Consider the following 24,369-nt stretch of genomic DNA (forward strand, 5'->3'; position numbering starts at 1 on the left):
TTGATATGAGACTTGAAATTGAGCTCAGGTGCATCGTGTTTCCTTTGAGCATCCTTGAGATGTTTCTACAACTTGATTGGACTCCACCTGCGGTAAATTCAATTGATTGGGCATGATTTGGAAAGGCACACACCTGTCTATATAAAGTCCAACAGTTGTCAGAGCGAAAACCAAGTCATGAGGTCGAAAGGAATTGTCCGTAGAGCTCCGAGACAAGATTGTGTCGAGGCACAGATCTGGGGAAGGGTACCAAAACATTTTTGCAGCATTGAAGGTCCTCAAGAACACAGTGGCCTCCATCATCCTTATATGGAAATAATTTGGAATCACCAAGACTCTAGAGCTGGCCACCTGGGCAAACTGAGCAATCAGGGGAGAAGGGCCTTAGTCAGGGAGGTGACCAAGAACCCAAATGGTCATTCTGACAGAGCTTCAGAGTTCCTCTGTGGAGATAGGAGAACCTTACAGAAGGATAAACATCTCTGTAGCACTCCACCAATCAGGCCTTTATGGCACATGACAGTTTGTTAAAAGGTACCTAAAGACTCTCAGACCATGAGAAACACGATTCTCTAGTCTGATGAAACCAAAATTGTCACGTCTGGAGAAAACCTGGCACCATCCCTACGGTGAAGCATGATGGTGGCAGCATCATGCTGTGGGGTTGTTTTTCAGTGGCAGGGACGAGGAGACTAGTTAGGATCGAGGGAAAGATGAATGGAGCAACGTACAGAGATCATTGATGAAAACCTGCTCCATAGCACTCAGGACCTCAGACTAGGGCGAAGGTTCATTTTCCAACAGGACAACGACCCTAAACACACAGCCAAAACAACGCAGAATTGGTTTCGGGAACAAGTCTCTGCATGTGCTTGTGGCCCAGCCAAAGCCCGGACTTGAACCCAATCGAACATCTCTTGAGAGACCTGAAAATAGCTGTGCAGCGATGCTCCCCATCCAACCTGACAGAGCTTGAGAGCGTCTACAGAGAAGAATGGGAGAAACTCCCCAAATACAGGTGTGCCAAGCTTGTAGCGTCATACCCAAGAAGACTCGAGGCTGCAATTGCTGCCAAAGGTGCTTCAGCAAAAGTACTGAGTAAAGGGTCTGAAAACGTATGTAGACGGAATATGTCTGATTTTTCTTTGTCATTATGGGATATTGTGTGTAGATTGATGATGAAAAAAAATCTATTTCATCCATTTTAGAATAAGGCTGTAATGTAACAAAATGTGTAAAAAGTCAATGGGTCTGAATACTTTCCAAATGCACTGAGTGGTGGATTTGGCACTAGACTAGTTCAAATCTTCTACTTCTTAGAGACGTTTGAGGGATCTATAGATCTGTACATTCTCTATAGCCAGGCTATAATGAACTCAGTGACTGCAATATGAAATATGGAAGTCTTTTATAAGATCCTATATTCCATGCATGTCAATTCACAACAAGTTTCCTTAAATGTCAGGTTTTGTCATTTAAAGAGTTTACTCAGCATAAAAAAAAGCCTGGTTATGACATATCCTGGTTATGACTTTGCATATAGTCATTTCCTTACCTAAATGGTAATGTTAAAGCATATTTAAGTATATGGAACTCATTAGAATAGAGTAACCCCTAATTTAGTATGATTGTCGATTAAAGTTGGTCTGTAAAACTATATCCTGCCTTTTTAAGACCTCTTCATCATGGGGGAAAACATCTTTGTGTGGTTATAACTTTATATGAGCACTGAAATGTCAATCCCGGGTTGGCAACTTGGCATGCATTATATTGTCATGTCTTTAATTTACTCCAAAGTAAAAATGTAAATACGATCCTTATGTAGATTGAAGGGGATTAAAGCGGCAATAAGAAGCTTGTTTGTCTAACTTTACATGTTGTACATAACAAGTGGACAATGGTAATTGAAGTTGACTGCAGCAGACCGTTCTACTCATGTCTCTCTGTGTGTCTCTCCCTGTGTGTCTCTCTCTGTGTGTCTCTCTCTCTGTGCCCTCCATTTGGCTGGGACTCCTGCAGTACTTGGCTCGTTTTGTTCCCCTCTTTGTAACTCAATGCAGAGACTGGGTGTCATTTGTCCTGCCCTGTCCCCTTAGGGCACAGCACTCTTACTCTAACAGATTTCCCACAACTGCAAATTGGACAACTTGGCCCCAGGAGATTTCCATTGGATTCTTTCTCCTTCATGTGAATTATTTATTTACTTGTTGTCAGTGACAGAGTGCTGGAATGTTTTGTATGTGTGTAGCTGTTCTCTGATGCTTCAGCCATCCTGGGTCGATCCTCATACTGTAATGACAAGACGTGAGAAATTAAGTTCACATTTCATGTTGTGTCATGCATGCCACTGTGGCCTTTGAATGATGTAAATGACTCAGGAGACCGCTCACCCTGCCAGCCCACTCCACCCCAGGAAGGAGGTTCAGTTAGACACAAAATTCCATCCTAGAGATCATAAAGACTTTATTTTGGATCATTTAATGTAGCAAAAAGCTTCCTTTTGGGAATAGTTTATGCTTTGGAGATAGTCTACTCTATAACTCATCTCTGACAGTGTGTTCTGCTTGGCTTCACAGCAGAGACACATTGTCAGGGAGACTGAAGGTCAGCTGAACTTTAACCCCATCCTGGAGTGGCTGGCAGCACTGGGAGTTAACAATCCAGAACCTCATTCTCTGAGTCCAGCATGCTCTATAATTTCATACAGCTACAGGAAGTGGCTGGCAGTTCACACATTGTGTACTTTTCCAAACTGCATACTAAGGAGAACTGCATAGCTATACAGAGCACATTCATTCTAAGGTCATTTATCATTCATGTGAATCATAAGGATAAGTGGCATTTAAACTCATTATTTAGCTGAAATGAAAAGATGGCCAACAATTGCCTAACCCATTGTACATCCCGTTCACACTCAGTAGAGCAGTGCAGCAGAATGCACAGTGGCACCGCTAGCGCTGTAATGACTGTCTTTATATTTGGGTATGACCCTCAAGACCATAGATGCGACCCCGGACACTTTGGCGCCCCACTTATGATGGTCCTCTTTATGTTTGGGTGCCAACCTCTGAGCACTAAGGGCCAATGACACCCCATTAGAAGGAGCTCCTTTATGTGAGCGTGTGACCCCAGAACACAGGACCTTGAAGAGAGCAGCTCCTCTGGCGTGTTGTTGATTGCAAGTTCTCACTTGTTCAGTCTGTGAGCTCTTTATGTCCATAAATTAATGTTGTGTTTCAGCAGATGGAAGCTCATGCAGTGCTATGAAATAATACCTTGATTCTGTGTGTTTCACCTTGACATATACAGGTAACTGCCAAAATAATGGAAACACTTGAGTAAATGAGGGATACAAAGTATATTGAAAGCAGGTGCGTCCACATAGGTGTGGTTCCTGAGTTAATTAAGCAATGAACATCCCATCATGTTTAGGGTCATGTATAAAAATGCCAAATTGCCTATTATTTTGGCTACCATGACTAGAAGAAGAGATCTCAGTGACTTTAAAAGAGGGGTCACAAAGGAGCATAGGGGGTTTAAAGTGTTTGTGTGTGTTTGTGTGTGCGTGTCTCAGTCACCAGATCTCAACCTAATTGAACACTTATGGGAGATTCTGAAGTGGCGCCTGAGACGGCGTTTTCCACCACCATCAACAAAACACCAAATTATGGAATTTCTTGTGGAAGAATGGTGTCGTGTCCCTCCAATAGAGTTCCAGACACTTGTAAAATATATGCCAAGGCACATTGAATCTGTTCTGGCTGCTCGTGGCGTTAAGACACTTTTTGTTGGTGTTTCCTTTGTTTTGACAGTTTGTTCACGTAGGACAGATGTTGTAACTGTGAATTCAATTATTATTTGAATGATGCCTTTGACAGTTATCAAGCAAACAGGAAAAACTAATAATTTTTTTGATTTTTAAATTGTCTCCTGCTTTATAGCATACATCCAGCTACGTAGCCAACAGTACATCCAGTCAAGATGCTCTACATGGTGGTCGTGATGGTCCCCCTCTCAATAGACCTGGACTCAGATAAACAAGTCTGTGTGTGGTAAAAAACAATCTCAAAGGAGAGAGAGTTAGTGTTACAATTCCCAGCCTCCTCATAGAGCCCTTCATCCTTCTTAACCAACCCCACCATGAACCCCTCCACCCCCCCACCACAATCAACTCCACCACCTTACCTAACACATGACCGCCCTGCAGCCTCACTCCCACTATAGTACCGGGAGGAAAAGCTGTGAAAATGAAGACGTTTCTTCTTATTTCACACTCGGCGCTTGATCGCTGGCCTCTTATTATGTCCCATTTGCTTCCCTCCACTGGCTCTGATGAAAGCAGGGCAGCAAAGCCGTGACAGGACTAAAAGGGGCCCTCCATCAAAACACATTTGTTTGGGGTCTTTTTAGCCTGGCCCTATTCCCCCTTCCCGTAGACACTATCTCTCATTAGTGGCTACTGCCCCACCCCCAACCCCAGTTCACATTGTTTAAGTTTGATGGAGCGATGCTTGGGGCTCAGAACAAGAGAACGTCACACTCTGTCCTTTCCTGTTTAATCGGTCCACGACCTCTGTCTGAAAAGAGTGTCACTCTGTGAATGGAGGTGGAAAGGTCAATGGCTGCCCATGACCCTGGATGGCTGAGTCCATTTGGATGGGGAATAGATGGGACGACCAACACATTGCCCCTCCCAGAATGTCTCTTAACTGTAAATCAAGGCCCCCATTTTGGTCAACACTTACAGTATTAATGAGTATCTTTTATTGCATATTAATGGACCATATCTGATACATTCTCAGAATTATAAAAGATTTGTAGATGTGTGTCATCAAAATGAAGACATATAGCTACCATCTGGTTGAATCACATCCAAGGTCTCTTTAATCATTGTCTACAAACACAATCTTAATAGTTTTGAGTTAGCGCCAGTATTACAATAATACATGTTCTTCATACCTTTCTCCTTCAAATCCCTCCAGTTACTAAATGTTGTACATCTATCAGCTGCTATTAATGAACTGTACATATTTGGTATGATGTCTGTCTGGAGAGAATAATATGGAAATGGGAATAAAGAAGAAAAGCTCTAATTAGTCTGTGAGTGTTTGATAGAACGTGGGTCTTAAACATGAGGGCTGACTCGCTCCTCCTTACCCGTCAAACCTCTGTCAGAATCCTTGTTAAGTGGGTACTAATTTAGGAAATGATGTCAGCTGTGAAGTGAAGAGTGAAGAGGGATAAGAGGGGTTTGGGGTAAAGGCAGCACGGGGTGCAGCTGACTAGTGTGAAGAGGCTTTGGTGTTAAGAAAAGCTTTCTCTTCAGATGAACTTGTCAGGTCAAGGTCACAGTGGTTGGAGTCCTTTGCAGTAACAGCAGAGGTTGCATATGAACGCTCGCATTACTATATCGTGTGTGTGTGTGTGTGTGTGTGTGTGTGTGTGTGTGTGTGTGTGTGTGTGTGTGTGTGTGTGTGTGTGTGTGTGTGTGTGTGTGTGTGTGTGTGTGTGTGTGTGTGTGTGTGTGTGTGTGTGTGTGTGTGTGTGTGTGTGTGTGTGTGTGTTGAAATGAAAAGTATCCCTAGCACACAAAGTGGAATCTGCTAATTACCTGTATAATGTGATTAGCCCAGTTCCATGTTTTATTGGAGTGTGACTCAGATTAGGGTTAAATTCATGTCATGCATGTGTTTCGGTACAATGACTGATCTGTTTCATTTACAATAACTGATGTGTTGGTGCTGGACTAATTTGGAGATTTGCTTATTGTAGTATTCAATAACACATTGTATTTCAAAAACAGGAAAATTGGGTGCATCACCCATGCATTGGAGAGGAGGATTTTTTTCTCAGTATTTAGACCGGGGGATTGTTTTTCCTGTATTTGTTACCCTTGAAGAGCTTCTTCCGACAGTGACTTTATGCAAATAGTTTCCTTTTTTGTATTTGGCCAGAGGACATAGAGGAGCCAGAGAGGAGGTGGCACTATAATGCCTTGCTGGCTGTGTAATGAGCAGAGTTTAACACCTGCTCTCTACTGCCTAAATAATGCATGGTCCTGTCCTAGAGTAGAGTAGAGAGAAACAAACAGGCCAGGTTCATACAGGGAGCCAAGTGGGATCTCCAGCGGGCACTGACAGATGACACCCCTCACTGCCAACAACCCTCTGTGCCAACAAAACAATGTTAGGGAGCAGATTACACCCTGACCATAATGTACACTCCCCATCTCCTGCACAGTAATCTCAGCTCTGACTGGGACCGCTGCTGCTCAGGATGGCCCTGTCTTTATCTATGGTTAGGTTGCCGTGTAGCCATGATGCTGGGCACACTTGCCATTGGGTGTGAGGTAGAGGTAAAGAATTGGAGGTATTGATGTGTTACTAAACCTACCATTCAATATGTACGGTCAGCATGTGGTCAACACACGGACATATTATCAAAGTGTATGTTATGTCTACATTTGAGTAACACTTTACCTCTGTGTCCTTCTTCCACAGTGGGAGGAGGTGAGTGGATACGACGAGAACATGAACACCATCCGCACCTACCAGGTGTGCAACGTGTTCGACAACAACCAGAACAACTGGGTCCGCACCAAGTACATCCGGCGCCGGGGTGCACAGCGGATCCACGTGGAGATGAAGTTCTCCGTGCGAGACTGCAGCTCCATCCCCAACGTGCCCGGCTCCTGTAAAGAGACTTTTAACCTGTACTACTATGAGTCAGACTCGGACACGGCCAACAAGGTGTCCCCGGCCTGGATGGAGAACCCCTGGATCAAGGTGGACACCATCGCAGCCGACGAGAGCTTCTCCCAGGTGGACCTGGGTGGCCGGGTGATGAAGATCAACACAGAGGTGCGGAGCTTTGGCCCCGTGTCCAAACACGGATTCTACCTGGCCTTCCAGGACTACGGCGGCTGCATGTCACTCATCGCCGTGCGAGTCTTCTACCGGAAGTGTGCCCGCGTCATCCAGAACGGGGCCGTGTTCCAGGAAACCCTGTCAGGGGCGGAGAGCACCTCTCTTGTGGCATCGCGTGGCGTGTGTATCCCCAACGGGGAGGAGGTGGACGTGCCCATCAAGCTCTACTGCAACGGGGATGGCGAGTGGATGGTGCCTATTGGGCGCTGCATGTGCAAGGCTGGCCACGAGGCTGTGGAGAACGGGACTGTGTGTAGAGGTAAGGGCCACCCTCATCCCTCTCTCTTTAACACTGTTAGCCAGACTAGATGGACATTCTAACCTTACAAACCTAGTCAGCTGTAGATTCATAACAGAGTAATCCAAACAGCAGAGAATACATGCTGTACTTAATACCGTACCTGTCTGCATACTGCACTTCATGCTGCTCTAGGGATCAGGTTATTCCCTATGGCCATGTATATTGAATAAGTAAACAGGAGGATGGGATGATCACACATCACAGTGGATAGTACATGTTGGCTTTACGGTCTCATTTTCATTTGAATGATCACTCCACAGTTTTTCCAATAACAAACGAGTGAATATTACTTCACATATGTAACAGATGTGCTTCAGGTTATGGCTTATATACTGTTTGACATAATATGGCTTTTCTTTTGAAGTGGGCCGATATAGAACATGTCTTGTTCATTTGTAAAGCACTCTAAAGGAGAGGACTGTCAGATCACAGGTGTTTGGACTCCAATCACATAGGTCTGTCATAGCTGGGAGAGACTTTTCCTTCAGAATATTTATTACTTTCAACACTACACCAGGGATCATCATCTAGCTTTCGCCTCGGGCCAATTTATTCTTGAGCGGATGTCAGGGGGCCAGAACATGATTACAAATCATTTATAGACTGCAAATTGACCGCAAGAATCCCAAACAGATATAATACTTCACTGAAACTGAATAATTTCAAACCATGCTTACACAATCACATACTGCATATCTCTCTATTATCCAGGGGATTTTCAAAATTAAAATAATTTGCAGCTGATTTACTGGTGTTTTTACAGTCTTATATTTAAAAAAATCATATTATTTTTTTGCTCAGAAAACTTAATGAAGTCCTCCAGTTGGTGAACCCTGCTCTACACAGTGTAGTAGATGTCATTTTACATGTCCATTCAAATCTACACCGAATGGAAACCATTTCCCTGACTGGAAGAATTCTATTAAATGCATGACTTTACCTCATGGGAAGCTGTAATGCTAATGCATGTAGAATGTGTGAATATATTACATTGAATCATTGTGTCACAGGTCTTCTCATTCCGTATTCCAGCTCTGATGGAAAAGGCTGTAAAGAGGTTCATATTTCATTTTCTCACAGTGGAGGCTGAAGTTGATTTGAGTTTATAAGCGTAGTGGTACTGTTTCTAAAGAATACACAAACAGCCAAAATAAGATCAAAGCTGAATAGTAGCATCTATCGCTTTAGGTGCAATGCAGTGTTGAGTCAGTAAGCTACCACACACACACCCACTGGGTATACCAAAAATGTATGTCTTTCATATACAAGGACAAGAGAGGATTTGTTCCAAACGCCTACCTCCTACCTTTCTTCTCTTCGACTGGAATCACTCGAGGTCCAGATCGATTTACCATTTCACAACATCACTGTGCTCAACCTCACCTGTGCTGCTACGCCCGTCTGCTCCACGGCAGGTGGTATTGGCTGGACGTGCTCAGAGAGCCTGATGACTAACAGCAGAACGGGGCAGTATCAACCTGCAGCTTGCAGACAGGGCCCACGCTGACACAGCAATGCAGCCAGCCGGCAGGCACACTAAAACACCCACCTGTGTTCTAGCCGCCGGTGTATTGCTGCCTCTGTAATTAGCCCACAGCCCCCAGCAGCTCTGGCTCTGTAGAGAGGGAAGGTGATGGGCGATAGCCCGTCTTCCTCCTCACAAACAGTACCTCTGATCAATGACTGCTAATGAGGACATGCACAGGCCCTCCTTAAGGAATACGCACCAATAAAAGGCACACGGAGGATAGCTGCTCTAATTTGAAACCCCTGCATAATTACACAAATCTGGTTGTTTTTTGACCTACATGTAAGTCACTGCGTTGGCGGATTGGAATGTCTCCGGGGCATTCTCAATCACTGTGCTTTTGTGTGAAACTGGATTATACAATTAAATTGATGGCCATTCAATGGAAATGCACATTTTTCAATCACTCACTACTAGAATGCTCGGCGGTGGAAGTGTTTCAGCTTCCAGTTCCTTTTCATTCTCCTATTTCTCCAACAGGGGAAGAATCCGAGTTAATCACAGAGGCTAGCCATCCAAGGTGCTTTGCTTTGAAGAAAAGCTTAATTCATTGCAGTCTTTCATCTTCATCATCCCCTTTGCTGTACTGAGAGAGTGTGTGTGAGGTCAAAGCTCACACAAACACATCACTTCCCAGTGTTCACAAGCAGACGTTTTTCTCTGTGTCACTAGGTCTTCACCGATCACATAGCCACACTCAGCGAACTATTAAAGCTTTATGAGCAGGAGCCGTGGCAGGCAGCAAAACGTTGGCAGAGCCAATACAATAGTCATGAGACTCAGTGCATACAAGGAGAAATGTATGTGCTGCAAAAGAAGAAAATCAAATCATTAAAGATTAAATTATGACTTGCGGTGTGCCCATTGTATGGTAATCCTTTTAGATTTTTGATCAAGCCCTGCAATCAATTGACGTGTGTAATCTTTCTTCACATTGAAAGTTGATATTGCAGTGTGAGACTGTGGCCAGTGATGACTTCATTCATGAAAGATGCGCTTTTGTCTGCTCATGTTTAGATAATGAGTTGATTTGTGAAAGATGCCCTCTCAGGGAGTCTTCACTATCCTCTTTCAGAGGGGATTATGGAACTGCAGACAGAAAATAATAGAACAGCCGAGATGAAAGAGCTGTCCTGCTCATTTATTAATAATGTGACCCTTTGTTCTAATACCTCAGCAACAAAACCTGGAATTACACATGTATCAATTAAATCCTTGGCAGGGCCCTCCACAAATAATCACACTTTGACATGAAATCGGTCAAAATATTGACAATAGACAGTGCTATTGCTTAAATTGCAGGGCATTTTTTCCGTGATCGTCTTACTAACCAGATTAAGTTACTTCTCATAGAAGTGCCGGGAGTAAATGAACCTGAACCGCACCAGGGTCTTTGAACAGAATGGGCCCTGAAATGAGAGATCTGATTTCCCTCAGAGCTCCAGGAGATGGTGCACCACAGAGACACACATGGGGTTCTGTTCGTCCTTGCCTTTCAGTTGAAATACTCCATCTCTCTCTAGAAGGATACAATAAGAGCCATGTTCAAGGGTGGACAACTTCCTAACAATGCCCATGTGTGTTTTTTTATTGTAATCTGATCATCTAACCCATGCCATTGTGGCTTTAATGGTCTTGACTGTGGGAGTGTGTCTCATATTATTGAGTAATGCAGGTTCAGTTAGAGACGCAAAAGTCACATTTACAGTAACATAATTTCTAACAGCACTAAATAACCCAGTAGTTCTTTAACTAGTGCCGTTTGAGGAAGGGGAATGCTGTAAAGTCACCAGCGTAGTGTACACAGGCATGTCCCGCTGCACAGATGTAAAAGGGAGCATTCAACACACCACAACAAATAGTTCTGCTTGACATCTATGACAGTTGAGGGTGTAGAATGTGAGGAACAGGAGACTACATGGTCTCTCTCCCAATGACATGCAGAGAAAAAGCCCAGTGTGAAACATAAGACAGCAGGTCAGCTCACAGACTGTCACAGACTGAGGCCATGACGAAACGGGATGGGCATGCTACGTTCAGCACAGCTCACAGACTGTCACAGACTGAGGCCATGACGAAACGGGATGGACATGCTACGTTCAGCACAGCTCACAGACTGTCACAGACTGAGGCCATGACGAAACGGGATGGACATGCTACGTTCAGCACAGCTCACAGACTGTCACAGACTGAGGCCATGACAAACATGGACATGCTAGGCTCATGTCACAGACTGAGGCCATGACGAAACGGGATGGACATGCTACGTTCAGCACAGCTCACAGACTGTCACAGACTGAGGCCATGACGAAACGGGATGGACATGCTACGTTCAGCACAGCTCACAGACTGTCACAGACTGAGGCCATGACGAAACGGGATGGACATGCTATTCAGCACAGCTCACAGACTGTCACAGACTGAGGCCATGACGAAACGGGATGGACATGCTACGTTCAGCACAGCTCACAGACTGTCACAGACTGAGGCCATGACGAAACGGGATGGACATGCTACGTTCAGCACAGCTCACAGACTGTCACAGACTGAGGCCATGACGAAACGGGATGGACATGCTACGTTCAGCACAGCTCACAGACTGTCACAGACTGAGGCCATGACACAGACATGCTAGGCCAGCTCACAGACTGTCACAGACTGAGGCCATGATGAAACGGGATGGACATGCTACGTTCAGCACAGCTCACAGACTGTCACAGACTGAGGCCATGACGAAACGGGATGGACATGCTACGTTCAGCACAGCTCACAGACTGTCACAGACTGAGGCCATGACGAAACGGGATGGACATGCTACGTTCAGCACAGCTCACAGACTGTCACAGACTGAGGCCATGACGAAACGGGATGGACATGCTACGTTCAGCACAGCTCACAGACTGTCACAGATTGAGGCCATGACGAAACGGGATGAACATGCTACGTTCAGCACAGCTCACAGACTGTCACAGACTGAGGCCATGACGAAACGGGATGACAATGCTACGTTCAGCACAGCTCACAGACTGTCACAGACTGAGGCCATGACGAAACGGGATGGACATGCTACGTTCAGCACAGCTCACAGACTGTCACAGACTGAGGCCATGACGAAACGGGATGGACATGCTACGTTCAGCACAGCTCACAGACTGTCACAGACTGAGGCCATGACGAAACGGGATGGACATGCTACGTTCAGCACAGCTCACAGACTGTCACAGACTGAGGCCATGACGAAACGGGATGGACATGCTACGTTCAGCACAGCTCACAGACTGTCACAGACTGAGGTCATGACGAAACGGGATGGACATGCTACCTTCAGCACAGCTCACAGACTGTCACAGACTGAGGCCATGACGAAACGGGATGGCCAGCCTACGTTCAGCACAGCTCACAGATTCAAAACATTCAATAATGCACCATCAGAAAGAGTCGGTATCAAGACTTCGTTTTAAAATGTACCATTTCTCCTCATAGTAATGGTTAGCTTGGTTGCTGATTGTGGAGGAACAGGAAGGTGTTTTTCTCCTCCTCTTGGATGTGGTGAGGTCTCCTCTGTACTGTCAGTAGTGTGGGCTGAGCTGCCTGATGCTAGCTCTGCTGTTCCACATCCAAGGCAAGAAGATTAACGAGGAGAGCTTTAGTAATCCTTCAGTCAAATATAATGGTAGATAAAGGGAGTTAGAGGGGATTGAGTGGGAAGGTGGGCCCTGGGATGGCATAGCATGATTGCATGGAAAAAGAAAAGGAGAGTAGGGGGGAAGCTTCAAGCCAGGAAATGACTCCCTAACCCACTGACAAGGTTCCCGGCTCTGCATCCAGAGAGGGTTTAATGGTGGAAATCAGCACAGACGCACCTCTGCTGCATCTACTTTTCCCAGGATGCCCTTGCCTGTAATAATAGCTCTAATTGACTAACAGCACATGTGGGGAATACACAGCCATGTGTACGCGTAGACACCTCTCCCCTGCGCTCTAGATCCAGGCAAATGCAAAACAAACACACCCCCTCAAGGCTTTTACTGCACTGTGTGCAAACAAAGGCACAGGATTGTGAGAGACGGGAAAATCTTTCAAATCGTTTCCTTTACATATAAAGTGATTATACTGTCGCAGATTAAATAATTTTAGTATGTACGTAAGGAATCCACATTTACATCCACTCAGTATGTACTGTAATTCATCACAGTATTTTACTGACATAGAAAATACTGGTTGATTTTTTTAAAATGGATGCTTCAATTGAAGGTCTGTCTCATGATTTGAGGGGCTGTTATACTGTAGGTCGATGGTGTGGTCTGTGAACATGAGGTAGATAGTGTAGCAGAAGAATGGGAACATTGGAGCTGTGGGACATGTCTTAGACTACCACAGAGACTCTGTGGAGCAGTCATACTCCTTTATTCCTTGTTCTCAACTGTGATGGGATTTCAGCCTGACCAGGTGTTTTCTCTGTCTTTGTCTTTGTCTCTTTGAGCGCAGCACACATCTAAACAGCAGACTACACAGGGCAGTAACCATTTACCCCCCCCCCCACACACACACACACACACACACACACACACACACACACACACACACACACACACACACACACACACACACACACACACACACACACACACACACACACACACACACACACACACACACACACACACACACACACACACACACACACACACACAACACACACACACACACACACACACACACACACACACACACACACACACACACACACACACACACACACACACACACACAAACACAGAGGGTATCACCCCTTTTCTCCAAAAACATCCATCACATAGGAATGTGATAACTCCAGGTGAGATGTCTGCGAATCGCCTCCAGCTCAGAGATCACGGCCTATTCGCCATGTAAACCTGTTCCATATGGCCGTGCACGTGTTGGGTCCCGATATGGCTTCTCATACGGTGGTTCCAATCCCTCGTCTGTCCTTGTTATCCCACACCATCTCTGGAATGCAATGTGTCCAGACCATTTTCTGCACAGCGCTCCTTTTATCTTGACCCTGCAGTAGGGTTACCCAGTGCCTGGCTCTGCTTCTGAACACCTCGACACTGTAACCCCTCCTGGCCCTGGGTCCCCCATGCTTCAGACAGTGGTCTGATGTGAGAGATGTATAGGAGATTGACCCCTACAACCCCTGATTCAGATAGCCTTCCTACTGGACACGCCATTTTGCTACTGAGACAGGACGGCGCCTTCTCCATACAGCCCCCATGTGCTCCTTCAGATGTCTTCATTCATGTCCTGTTAGTGGCTGATTTCCATCAGCAAACAACTAGGAAGTGGGATGGATTGTGTGTCTGACTGACAAAACCTACAGTTAAAGCGACCTTGTTTGTCAGTTAGGTATAAGTACACGGGTCAACATTTTAACAGACTTTACTGTAGACATACAGTATACAGTAACTCAAGCAGAATACTTTGTATACAGTTGGTCTGTTCTAACAAGTGCACAGAGAGCTGCTCTCCATTCCAGACATAGAGCTGCTGTCCATTCCTGACATAGAGCTGCTGTCCATTCCTGACATAGAGCTGCTGTCCATTCCTGACATAGAGCTGCTGTCCATTCCTGACATAGAGCTGCTCTCCATTCCTGACATAGAGCTGCTGTCCATTCCTGACATAGAGCTGCTCTCCATTCCTGACATAGAGCTGCTCTCCATTCCTGACATAGAGCTGCTCTCTATTCCTGACAAAGAGCTGCTCTCCATTCCTGACATAGAGCTGCTCTCTATTCCTGACATAGATCTGCTCTCCATTCCTGACATAGGGCTAATGAATGTACCAGGTGTGTTATGTGGCCACAGTGTCGCAGAGATGAACCCAGTTGTTCTCACACAATTGACCCCCAGTCGCTTACTGAAGGGTAAACCCCAGATTGTGTTTCACCCCGTGCTGTCATCCAATCTTATGGAACATATTTCATGGCATGATGTTACACTAAACATAAAGGCGTTCAATGTAGAGGACCGAGTTTTGAAAACCCTGCTATAGAGTACAGTATTGTAGAGCAGAGAATTGTAATATCTTCCTTGGTCGTTGAGATAGTTTTCAAACTATAATGGATTTTAAAATTAGAATGTCAGCCCTCCAACAAAGATCTCCCCTCTTTTAAAGTTCAATAGGTGTTTAAAGATTAAACACAGGAGTGAGTGAGGGGAGAGACGGGAAACATGAAAAGCTATGGATGGTTCAATCCTCCTGGCTGGGTTATCAGTGCTGGACACCTCACTGCTCTGTGACATCACTAATAACCAGAGCATGTGTGCACTTTCTTCTTGAAAAGCAGGATAAAATGAAGACATCTTACAGAGCAAACGCTACTCCTCTCCACTATAGAGTTAAGTGCTCTACTGACATTTTTAGGTAGAGAGGTGTATTCTGTTTGATGTATACAGCCAAACAATGCTGAACCTATATTTGGTAATGGTGCCGGCTGAGAACAGGGTTGAGAACAGCGATGGAACGTAAAGTAAGAGGAGCCATACCCAAAGGAAGACCAAAATAAAATGTACCATTAACATTTAATTTCACTGCTACAGCCCAGCAGGAAAACAACACCAGATGGAGAGTAGTATCCTTGGTTTCAAGGGCATCATCTCTCCATAACCCCACTGAATCTCTGATTATGGCCTCCACCTCTTTTATCTAAAGACAGATTTGGCTTATCCCAGTGTTTGAAGAACCCTCCGAAAAATCAAGCCGTTTATATAGGGCTTTATTATTCTTGGGAATTAGATTCCAAGATGTTTAGAATTTCATCTGCTAGTGTAAACTCAAAAGTTGGACTGACATAACAAAGTTTCTGTCATCACTCCCATGAGACTTTCCGGCAGTGTTTGAGTTTGAAATTGAATACACTCATGTAAAAGTTAAGCTCTCTCCAATCTCCCAGAAACACACCTCAGGAGGATTACTCTCTATTTGCTTTGTCAGATTACTCTCTGATCAACAGGCTGTATTAAAGTCTCTCTCAGACTCAGCTTACTCCACTTGGCCATGGCAGGTAGCGATGTCTTCAATTTGACGCTCTCGAGCACATAGGCCTGCTGTATTGTCCCAGCAGAGTTAACTTGTGCCTTCTGCATAGCACAGAGTCTAGAGTTTACTCTATCTTTGTGCAAAGAGCAATGGGTGTTCGTCTGAACTTTGGTAGTCTACATGTTGCTGGGCTCCGGGTTGGGAAAGTAGCCTGGACAAGCGCTCAGCCTCCCGCTGAGACGAGTCCTACTGCAGTAGCTCTGGGGGACAACCCAGCTGTGTAAATGCTTTAGTTACAGAATATTCAACATGTACAACTTTTTTTAGTTGCCCTCGGGCATCGACTAAGCAAATAAATTACCCAATGTAATGAGCTGTTCCACTCCCCTGTGCAAACCCGTAGCTGCTGGCTGGAAGCTATAACGCTAATACACATTTTTTGTCTTACGACTCTGGTGAAGAAATGGGTTCATCTAAAGGATACAGGAATGTTTTCATCCCTTCTTTGAAGGATGAAAGGAATTGCACAATTCAGTAATCCTTATCTAGTCAGTTAGGATGTTTTAGCCAGCACATTGAGCGCCCTAGTTTATACGAACGGGAATTCTCTCTCACCAGATTTCTTTGTTCAACTTTTCTTCTCTTTTCAGTCTGTGCACCATAATTACCTTCTGGGATTCTCTGTTTATACAACCTACATTGCAGGAGGTATGATAGAAATAGTCGGATGACATGAATAGTGTGATATTTTTCATTCTGTGAGTTTTCCAGCATGAGTTACATGCAAAATTACATACAATGCTAGGAGACTGTGCTTGTTTCAATGCCCATAAAATGATTTGCTAAAAATGTGCCTTTATTTGTTACACAAATGTTTTGTTTCACATTAGTCTACAGCAGCTTTAATTAAAGCTGCAATATGTAACTTTTTGGCATCCTGACCAAATTCACATAGAAATGTGAGTTATAGATACACCACTCTCTTTGAACGGAATTCTAAGAAGTAGTATTTGTTCTATGTGTGCTATTTCTATGCTTTCCGTTCGTAAGTTTTGTTTTTGCTACTTTTTCGTCCAGTTTTGCACGCCAGCTTCAAACATCTGAAAATACATTATTTTTGGTTATGGAAAATATATTTCACTGTGGTTTAGATGGTGCAATGATTCTCTACACGATAGTTGCTTGTTTTGTCACAAACTAATACAATTTTAGCAATAAGGAAGGACATGGCAGAGCGATTTCTGCGTAGTGCATCTTTAATTTAAGAGAGGGGAAATCCTTCATAGTATGTGTGTCAATACTGTAAATATTGGGTGTCCATTTGACTGTAGGACAATGTAGGACAAAAATAGGACAATGCATCTTTGTGGTAGTTTACCTCTTTATAGCATACCAGTCAATACCCCATACCAATCAGTACTTATCTCATATGAAATGAAGTATTCCAAACGCCAACACAGCTCGGAATAAAGCTGCCCAGCCAGACCAGCCATTGTGTGTGCTGCGTGTTAATGTGTATGGTGTAACACCGTGGCGTGTAAAGTGTGAAGGCCACAGGGCGTTGGCTTCAGGCTGAGGAGAGACAGAGGTTCAGAGGTGAGCCAGAGTGGCTGCTGGGTAAACACTGTATCACACACTGCTCTGCTCTCAACCCGCTCCCATGCTGTCACGACATTTGGACATGAACCACCAACCACTGTTTACCATCAAGCCTGGATTGGCAAGTTACTGTATCGGTGCCTGGGAGGCTGCTATACTTGCAGAGTTTTTTGGGCTGCGTGCATGGGGGAGGGTCTTTGCCTGTTAACTGGCAATTAGGGGGGTTGTTTTGTTTCCTCCTGGTGCCAGCAGACACTGTGTGGCACCGTCTCGACGCACCACGACTGCCCTGCTTCTTGTCAGTACATGGGCATCCTTTCTTCGTGAAATAACCCTGCTTACAACAGCTAGCGTCTGGAAAATATTAGTCCTGGTTATTAATGAGGTTGTTTTGATTCTCTTCTTCCCCTCTACTTTTCTGAGCCAAGTATGAAAATGACTGTGATGCTAAGGCGTTTGGTGAAACCAACAGGCTAGGCTCAGCTTCGCTTAGTCAACTCTGAGGAGGAGTCTGTAGAGGATGTGCCCATGATAAATGTATCTTTAAACCACACTTGGCAGTGGACTGGATTCCTCTCTTCTTACAGTGAGCTATGATCCAGTTTAAGTTTGTTAAGTATCCCACAGTTTAAGGTTATCACCAGTATGATAACGACACAGAGTAGGATATGCTCAGTTGATAATCAAGGGTGTTGTATTATCCTATAAATCAACTGGGGATAGGACTGATAATTCCTTAAACTGTTTTATCTACAGTATCATGGTGCCACATCATTATGTGTTCTCTTCGAATATAGTATATCTCTGCTATATCTCTGCATGTAGACACAGTGCAATAATGAAAAGTCAAGTGGATCAATCTCAACTTATTGGAAAACTTTACTCTGGGCTGGGTAGCCTAGTGGTTAGAGCGTTGGACTAGTAACTGGAAGGTTGCAAGTTCAAATCCCTGAGCTGACAAGGTACAAATCTGTCGTTCTGCCCCTGAACAGGCAGTTAACCCACTGTTCCTAGGCCGTCATTGAAAATAAGAATTTGTTCTTAACTGACTTGCCTAGTTAAATAAAGGTAAAATAAAAAATTACAACAGTCCTACAGTCCTACACGCGATCTAGAACCTGAAACGGTTCATTTGCTGTCCCCATAGGAGAACCCTTTGAAGAACCCTTTTTTATTCCAGATAGAGCTCTTTTGGGTTCCATGTAAAACCCTTTCCACAGAGGGTTCTACATTGGAACCCTTTTTTCACAGTCACACACTCATGCATGTGTAACACACTGTAGGAAGTACACTACTTTAGAATTGCTACAGCAGGTACGATGTGGAAACAGTCTATTCATGTTTGAAAGGAGACCGGTATCTAAAGCAATGTCATCTAATAAGGCAAGGAAATAAACCATTCAACATCTACTAAATGAACAATACTGCAAGGACTCAGTGGTATACACTTGAAGTTAAAGTTTATCTTCTGTTGAAATCTGTTGAAATATTTTATGCTCAGAGATCATTGCACATCAACAGAGTATCATAACTGCAATGACCATTCATTCACAACAATACATTAATGTCAATACAGTAATCAAAAATATTACAAACTGGGTACCCAGTGAAAATGAAATATGAGTGCACGTAATTATCTTAGTTCAGTTCCTACCACGATGTATCAGTCAAATGTCCCTCAATAAAAATGAGACGACGATGACGATTGTTGAAGCTGTAGATGATGAGCCTCTGTAGATGGCGAAGTAGTTTGTACAAGATATCAGGTGACTCTGATGCCGTCCAATCAAAAGGGGGTACAAAAACCAGTCTGCACTGAACTCTTACTTTTAAGAACAACATTTTAGTAATTCTTCTGTTAGAATATTTTTTTTTACATGTAGCGGTCTCAAAATAATTTTACAGATTGTGTTTCAAAACCCACGTTCTTCTCCACTGCGACAAGGCAACGACAGCCGAGCGCCATTACTGTTCAATCACTCTCTTACAAAGAAATGCACATGTAGTGATAGCAAATGCTAAATGTTCCAAAATTGTCACTCTCAAAACCATAAATGCTTTTGTCAATATCCTGACTGGTTTTAGGATCGTAAATATCATGTACACTTTAGTTATTCATCAAGACAGGCATAGAATTTAGCTAGCATAAGCTAACTCATCAGTATTCTCTTTTCATAAACATCAAATGAAAATGTGTCCCAATTCCCCTCTGGTTCAGATCACTCTGATTATCTTAGTGATCGATTCTTCTGTAGTAGTAAATATGTATTCCACAACATTGTTTCCAGTAAGTTATTTAAGTTAAAAACATTAAATATTCCTAGGGTTCTTCTAGGTTTCTTTCATGGGCGCTCTCCAGAGGCAAGAGGGAAAAGAGCGAGATCAGAGACATAGCGAAAGAGGTTCAGACTCTAGGAGTCACCAACAAACTCCCAACCCATAGTGTAAAGAATTTAGGGACTGTCTTGTTTTGTGAAAATGTTTGTGAATGTCTAAAATAGCATGGGTTACACATGCACGCTCACACACACCACAGACACACACACACACACACCACACCACACATTGTTTTCTTTTCAGTGCTAATGGAGAGCATTGATGAATGTGTTTGCTGAACTCAGTCAGGACTAGATACATTAACATTATTGACCAGCCACAGCTCTGATCACAGCACACAGCAAGGATAATCCGACTGGGAACCGAATGGCTGGACTCATACCTTTAGATTAGATGCTTCACACACTGCTAAGACAAGACAAAACTTTGAAAGGTTTTCTCACTCGCTCAATCTCCATACTAGAGCTTAAACATATCATTCATTTTGTTGAAATATAAATGCCCTAAATTCTATGAATAATTATGTGATCACAATGAATATCATGTGGTGTGTGTTGCCTCGGGCACTCATGTGACCTTGACACTGTATAAGTGTGACATTCTAAAATGCAGCAGGAAACATCTCACTCTCCATGGAAAGAAGCTCTCACTTGAGAACACATTTGGAAGTCATCTTCATGTAAAATAAACGCCCTCGTGTGCACGATTGGGATTATGTCACTTGCTCACCATACAGCCTGGCCGAAACCTCCTCGTGACCTTGTTACCAATATACCAATATTACCAATATGTCACCTATTGATTTGAGGACGCAGTGCGTCAATCAAACGTTGTTTACATAACAATCTATTTCACAATCAGTTTGCATAGGTTCAGACCAGGGGCCTTTGGGCCACTTCAGTTCCCGGACAGAGACAGTGCAGTGTCCCTAATAGGGGCACTTCATTGATGGCTATGTTAGAGATTGTAGGAGCGGGGACAAGCTTCAACACAAATGTTTGTATGTCGTCCTGGGCACCTGAGATCTGTACAGACAATAAGAAGATGAGTGTAATATAAGAGCAATAGAGACCTACAAGCCCAGATGCTTCAGACAACTCAGCCATCTCTGCTCATCTGAAAAGCAGCTCCCCTGTGAAACGACTGCTGGAAGCTGTCTGGGAAGCACTTGACTTGGCTGACAGTGAAGTGAAGAGAGTTTGGGCTTTTGCTCTGTAGTTGTGTGTGTGTGTGTGTGTGTGTGTGTGTGTGTGTGTGTGTGTGTGTGTGTGTGTGTGTGTGTGTGTGTGTGTGTGTGTGTGTGTGTGTGTGTGTGTGTGTGTGTGTGTGTGTGTGAGAGATGCGATGGATGAGCACTGGTTATTCTTACAGGCTGAAGAAATATGTATCTGTTGTATTTTCATCTCGTTCATGTATTTTATAATCTAACTGTAATATTTTTCTCATCTGAATCTTGAATTTTGACCTAATCCTGAAGTTACTGTATTTACTTTGTTAGTGTATCAACTAAAGACATTGAGGGGACAGAGATCTGTCTCTTGTTCTTTAAGTCCCCTATGAGCAAGTACTCCCTTCTTCTCTATCCACACTCAGGGCTTTCATAGCCAGTCACAATCAGGTCTTTGTGGGCCCGGCTTGTCTGTCATCGCCCTGGTTCTGTTGATATAGTCCCCGTGCTGAGAACGTGGCCCTCTCATACACAGTCTAAGTGCTGGCTAATTGAGCTTGTCTGGGCAGAAACTGTAAGTGTGCTGATAAGCAGGTATTTGACCTCTCAGGAGGCCCCTAGTTCTTGCCTCTACAACCAGCTTCTTAATAGGGCCTTTCAGAGGAAAAACATTTAAATCCTGGAAGAGACCCAAAACTAATTTCCAAGTGTACTTCATATGTTATTACAGCTCAAAAGTAAGATTGGTCAGTGACATGCACTAACCTGACCACTGTCTACATGATCTCCTACCACAGAGATGAGGAGACAGCACTGGCATCCTCCGAAACCAGATCTAACTGTCCAGCTTCAATGCAAGGACAAATAGAGTAACACATTCAAAATGTGTAACCAAATGTGACTTTTAAACTGTAATTTATTGTTAGCTACAACCTTTTAAATTGAATGTAGTATTTTTTAAACGGATTGTCTAAATGTAACTGTGCATTCTGCATAATTCAGTCTTGTCGACTACGAGAATTAATTAAATAAATCAAATCTAATGCAATAAACATTGTGTTGCCATTGCAAAAGTATTCAGCCTTCCTCAATATTTACTTATATTCTCGAGCAACAAAATGACAGTGAGTGCAGGGGGTTGGGGTATTACTTGGTTGCAGAAAACTCAAATTCTTCCTGTGACACCAATTAGATTAGTTTTTCGGTATTAAAATTCCAACATGTTGATGAAAGCTTGCTGATGCAATCTATGGAAAGAGCCATGAAATTGTCTATAAACTGGTCTGAAAGAGGGATTTGCTCTTGTTTGTTTTATTCATTCCTGCAGTATTTCCCTATCTGTGAAAGGCTGTGTGTGTGTGCGTGTGTGTGTGTGTGTGTGTGTGTGTGTGTGTGTGTGTGTGTGTGTGTGTGTGTGTGTGTGTGTGTGTGTGTGTGTGTGTGCGTGTGCGTGTGTGTGTGTGTGCGTGTGCGTGTGCGTGTGTGCGTGTGTGTGTGTGGTGGATGGATGCCCTTCACGTAATTGTCATACGGCCAGCCTCCCCGTGCCTGACCCCTCCCATCTTTTCTCACACTCCGGACAAGGATCTGTGTCTCTGAGCCCAATGCTCTCCCGACCCCCACCAGCCTCTCTTAGATTATCCCGCTGCCTCCAGGAACCCAAGACTAATCCACCAGTCTACTCGACACAGGCAGGCAGGCCACCGCTGAGTTCAAAATCGCCCGGAGTTCTATTACTCCCCACTTTGGTTTAGTGACCTTTCACTGTCACAAAAACAGGATTTTTGAAGCAAACTTGTATTGATGTATGTGTGTGTGTGGGTGTGTGTGCGTGTGCTGTCTGAGTACATGACTTGTCGTCTGTGATCACCCAACTGTGTTTTTTTGGTGCAGAAAATGTACAATGCTCTTGTCTCCTCAGAAGGGACACATACTGTAGCTGATGTAAGTGTACCAGCATCACCAGTACAGAGCAAAGATACAGTAGGCCAACCTCTGGGAAATGCACCTGTCTAAATCCACATTATATTTGTATTATAACCTTTTCATCACTTCAGTATTAATGTAAGAGATTTGTATCAGCCTGTATGCATATGTCAGGTATGTGACAGTGGAATGCTCAGAGGAGTGCCAGGGGGAAGCTAGCTAACCCTAGAGCAGTGGAGGATATGGGTTCTGTACTGTGTGTGTGTGTGTGTGTGTGTGTGTGTGTGTGTGTGTGTGTGTGTGTGTGTGTGTGTGTGTGTGTGTGTGTGTGTGTGTGTGTGTGTGTGTGTGTGTGTGTGTGTGTGTGTGTGTGTGTGTGTGTGTGTTGCTGTGGGTTGGTGTGTGCGCGTGCGTGTGCGATGCGTGTGTGCGTCAGGGGAGGTAATGTGTTTGTTTCGGTAATGAGCCATGTTCTGTTTTCCTTATGATGACAGACATCATCCTTCACCACCAGTCGCCATGGTGACACTGGGGGATAAGCAGCTGGGCAGGCATGGTTACTCCCAATTCTCCCTTCCCCCATCTCTGAGGCACCCAGGTGCAGGAGGAGGCCTCCCTGCCAGTCTGAAGCTCATTTCCACTCTGTGTATTCCCACCATACCCAATCTCTCTATTATGCAATATCTGACCATTAAATAGCAGGTCTACAGTGTCCTATAGCAGTGGGTGGTTATTTATTACACCCATCAATGCAGTAGGTCATCTCTAGATCCATAGCTACAATACAATCCATCTAGCTTATTTACAGTGCTTTCACGCAGCATTCATACCCCTTGATTATTCCACATTTTGTGTTACAGCCTGAATTAAAAATGGATCAAATGCATCTACACCCAATACCCCATAATGACAAAGTGAAAACATGTTTTAGAAATGTTTGCAAATGTATTGAAAATTAAATACAGAAATATCTCATTTACATAAGTATTCACACCCCTGAGTCAATACTTTGTAGATGCACCTTTGGCAGTGATTACAGCTATGAGTGTCTAAGAGCTTTACACACCTGGATTGTGCAACATTTGCCCATTTATTATTTTCTAAATTCTTCAAGCTCAACGATTTACAGGTCTTGTCATTAGTTTTTCAAGTAGATTTACAGTACCAGTCAAAAGTTTGGACACCTACTCATTCCAGGGTTTTTCTATTTTTACTATTTATTATTTATCTTTTTTTACTATTTTCTACATTGCAGAATAATAGTGAAGACATCAAAACTATGAAATAACACAACTGGGTTAGGAAGGACGCCTGTATCTTTTTAGTGACTCGGTGTATTGATACACCATCCAAAGTGCAATTGATAACTTCACCATGATCCATATTTAATGCAAGGCATTGGAAAACCTCCCTGGTCTTTGTGGTTGAATCTGTGTTTGAAATCGCTGCTCAACTGAGGGACCTTGCAGATAATTGTATGTGTGGGGTACAGAGATGAGGTAGTCATTCAAAAATCATGTTAAAACCTATTATCACACACAGACTCCATCCAACTTATTAC

The 24,369-nt window shown here is 43.8% G+C and overlaps 1 protein-coding gene across 2 annotated transcripts in view; it reads left to right on the forward strand.

The window, feature by feature from the left end:
* The window catches only part of LOC118388477 (ephrin type-B receptor 2-like), a 150,531-nt gene that overhangs the window by 68,120 nt on the left and 58,042 nt on the right, over nucleotides 1–24,369 (forward strand). For both annotated transcript variants that reach the window (XM_035777598.2, XM_035777599.2), the window contains exon 3: nucleotides 6,501–7,185. In XM_035777598.2, the coding sequence (XP_035633491.1) occupies nucleotides 6,501–7,185 (685 nt within the window). The remainder of the gene's footprint in view (nucleotides 1–6,500; nucleotides 7,186–24,369) is intronic.

Source organism: Oncorhynchus keta, chromosome 10 (assembly GCF_023373465.1).
Source record: "Oncorhynchus keta strain PuntledgeMale-10-30-2019 chromosome 10, Oket_V2, whole genome shotgun sequence".
In the NCBI taxonomy this organism is placed as follows: domain Eukaryota; kingdom Metazoa; phylum Chordata; class Actinopteri; order Salmoniformes; family Salmonidae; genus Oncorhynchus; species Oncorhynchus keta.